Source organism: Pteropus alecto, unplaced genomic scaffold (genome assembly GCF_000325575.1).
Source record: "Pteropus alecto unplaced genomic scaffold, ASM32557v1 scaffold320, whole genome shotgun sequence".
Lineage (NCBI taxonomy): Eukaryota > Metazoa > Chordata > Mammalia > Chiroptera > Pteropodidae > Pteropus > Pteropus alecto.
In genome coordinates, this window is record NW_006429963.1 from 1834335 (window position 1) to 1837203 (window position 2869).

The 2869-nt window shown below is 68.8% G+C and overlaps 1 protein-coding gene across 1 annotated transcript in view; it reads right to left on the bottom strand.

The window, feature by feature from the left end:
• Positions 1-218: 218 nt before the first annotated feature.
• The window catches only part of DPP6 (dipeptidyl peptidase like 6), a 214313-nt gene continuing 211662 nt past the window's right edge, over positions 219-2869 (bottom strand). Inside the window, exons 24-26 of the mRNA XM_015587682.1 lie at positions 2141-2213; positions 1986-2059; positions 219-362 (exon numbers count right to left, since the gene is read on the bottom strand). Coding sequence (XP_015443168.1) covers positions 219-362; positions 1986-2059; positions 2141-2213 — 291 coding nt within the window. The remainder of the gene's footprint in view (positions 363-1985; positions 2060-2140; positions 2214-2869) is intronic.

The window sequence follows — 2869 nt, forward strand, 5'->3', positions numbered from 1 at the left end:
GGAGGCGATGCTGCAGAGGTCCCCGCCCCCGAGGCCCTTGGGAGCGGTGACACATCTCCACCTGGGGAGGAGCCGGTTTCGGAAGCAAACTGCCTTCAGGACCGAGACACACATGCTATGGGAGGGACGCGTCCGGCCCCCCAGCCCAGCCCTGGCAGGAGGTGGGGGGGGCTCCTGGTCCTGGTCCCGGAGGCCAGGCTGCGCGGGGCAGCGCGGGCTCAGTCGTCCTCCTCGTCCTTCGCCGTGGCTGTGAGGACTCGGTCCTGCACGCTGAAGCAGCCCACGAAGAAGTTGATGATGGACCGGTACAGGTGCTGCCTGAGCGGGGCGCTGTGGAGGTGATGGCCGCCGTCCGGGTAGATCTGCAGGGGGGTGAGGGGCGTGAGAAGGGGCTGGGCCTGGGCCGCCCTCGTGCGGGGCTGCGGGGCTGGCCAGGCCGGGCGCCCTGCGGGTCTCGGTTTAACCGCGAGATGCACCGCAGCCCATTTCCGGCCGTGCCGGCCGCTCCCTGTCCCGGCGACCAAGTCAGAGACGCTGGTCCAGCTGACCCTGCAGCCTCCCCCAGCTCTGAGCCCGCAGCACGGACACGTGCTCGGGGACGCCCGGCCAGGACCCCACGCCTCTGTGCGACCCCGTGGGCGTGGGGCTGCCCGGGCCGTGCCTGCCTGCGTCCTGCCCCACCGCTCCCTCGGGCGTGCCCGTGGCCAGCTCAGTGCCCGGCCTCGCTCCTGCTCGTGCCCCATGGAATGCTGGCCACGGCAGAGTCAGATCACTAAGTTGTGCCACCGCACGCACGGAGCGCGAGGAGGCCAGGGACGCAGGGGGAGCCGAGAAGACGGGAGCTCGTGACCGCGTGGTCACATGTGGTGACACGTCCCGCACCCCAGGACCTGTCCCAGTGGGACTCAGTACCAAATCTAACGCAGCTGGGGGCCCCTCGTCCCGTGACACAGGCTGCCCCTGCATTAGGGAAGGGTGGCCAACACTCTCATCCCAGGGGATTTACTGGTCCCCAGGCCCCTGCCCGACCCGGGGTCGCCCTGTTACAAACCCCTGGCACCCTAGGGTGTTTGCGGTGCTGGCCCTGTGTGCGGTCCCTCTGCTGACCCAGGAGGTCCGGGATGTGAGCTGCTCAGCCCCTTCCTGACCTAACGGCCTGCACGCGGGGTGTGGCCCACATGGCACGTCACCGCCACGGCTGTGTCCCGCGTGTCAGAGGCCATGGCGGTGACCCGGTCAGCTGTGAGCGCAACAGGTCGGGGGGATGCGTGAATGCAGCGTCTACCCGGTCCTGCCTCGCCCGCCCGCACCGGGGCCAGCTCCCTTCCTGCAGGGGCCCGCCTGGACCCGCCAGCCGCATGTGACCCTCCACCGGACAGCGACGCGGGGCGGTCAGGAGCTGGGACGTGGAGGCCGGCAGAGGCCAGTGCCGTGATCTCCGAGGGATGTCACTCGTGCACCTCTGGACCCTGAAGGCCACTGGGGTCACAGCTGCTTCACCAAAGGCACCGGTGGCCAGGGAGGAAGTGAAGGAACGTTTTAGAAGCAGCACCTCAAAGAGCCTGGCCTTGGCTGTGGGTCGGGACCTGATGCCAGGAGGCCGGGGCTGAGCGGGGTTTAGGATGGGCGCTTAACGGCGCTCGGCCCGCGGGAGGCCAGGACCCACGAGCACTGCCAGACAGCAGCCCCCCTCGCGCACCAGGGGCACCCCCGAGCTCGCTGCTGGGGTGTGGCAGCCAGCGTGGCCTTGCCCGTTGGGAGTGGGGGTGCTGCAGGTCTCAGGGGGTTTCAGCGGGACAGAGCTGTCGTCATCGGTAGGAGCAGCGAGCATGTGCACTGCGTCCCCCCGACGCGCCTGCGCCCCCCACGACCCGCACGGGCGCGTCTGCGTCGGGACGGATGCGCCCATCACCGCGGTCCCCGCCGGGTGGGAAGGGACGTGTCCCTCCAGGCACAGGAGGAGCGAGCGGGAGTCGCGCACTGACCTGCAAGCTGTAATTAGCCTTCCCCTTGATCAGGTGTGTGATGAGCTCCGCCGTGTGCTGGAAATGGATCTTTTCTGTTGAGAAAGGAAAGGGGACTTTGTCAGACCGTGTCGCCACCGCCAGGGCTTTGCGGCGGGCACGGCCTCGGCCCTTACCGTCCGCGGTCGCGTGAATGATCAGAAACCGCTGTTCCTCCAGCGCCGACACGCGGCGTGCCACCTGGGTCAGCTGTGCAGGCGGGGCGAGGGGACACAGTTAGTGGCCTCGCTGCGGGGCGGGGCGGCACGTCGGGGACGCCGGGGCGGGGCGGGGCAGCGCGTCGGGAGCGGCCTCCAGGAGGCGCAGGCGCTCAGCGGATCTCGGGGGCCTCCGGTTCCCTCCCGCCACCACCTTCGAGGCCCAGGGGCAAGGGGACAAGAGGTGGCCTCAGAGGGAGGTGACATCCTGGCCAGACAGTCCCGCCGTCCGTGCCACAGCTTCGACCTCCAGGCCACAGCCCTGCCCTGCGACACGCTCTGGCCTCTGCACTGGGCCCCGGTGCAGAAGTACGTGGGTGACGTTCCACCCCAAGCCACCAAACGTGTGACTTGGCAGGTGGCATCACAGGTTTCCGTCCCTCCACTCCGCCCCCAATAAACAGCTTATTCTCCCAAAGCGGAACTGGCCTTGGACACCGGGCAGCCTGGAGTCACGAATGCCCAACGTCTGTGGACCCTGGGAGGCACCCCCCCCATCTAAACACCCCCCAACTTTCCCCCGTCCCACGAGCTCTGGATCAGGATGTCAGTGACCCCCGAGGGGCCGCAGTCACCCAGTTCACAGGGCAGCAGGAGGAGGCCCACAGGTCTCAGAGTGGCCTCCGATGGAGGGTGGGGCACAGCAGT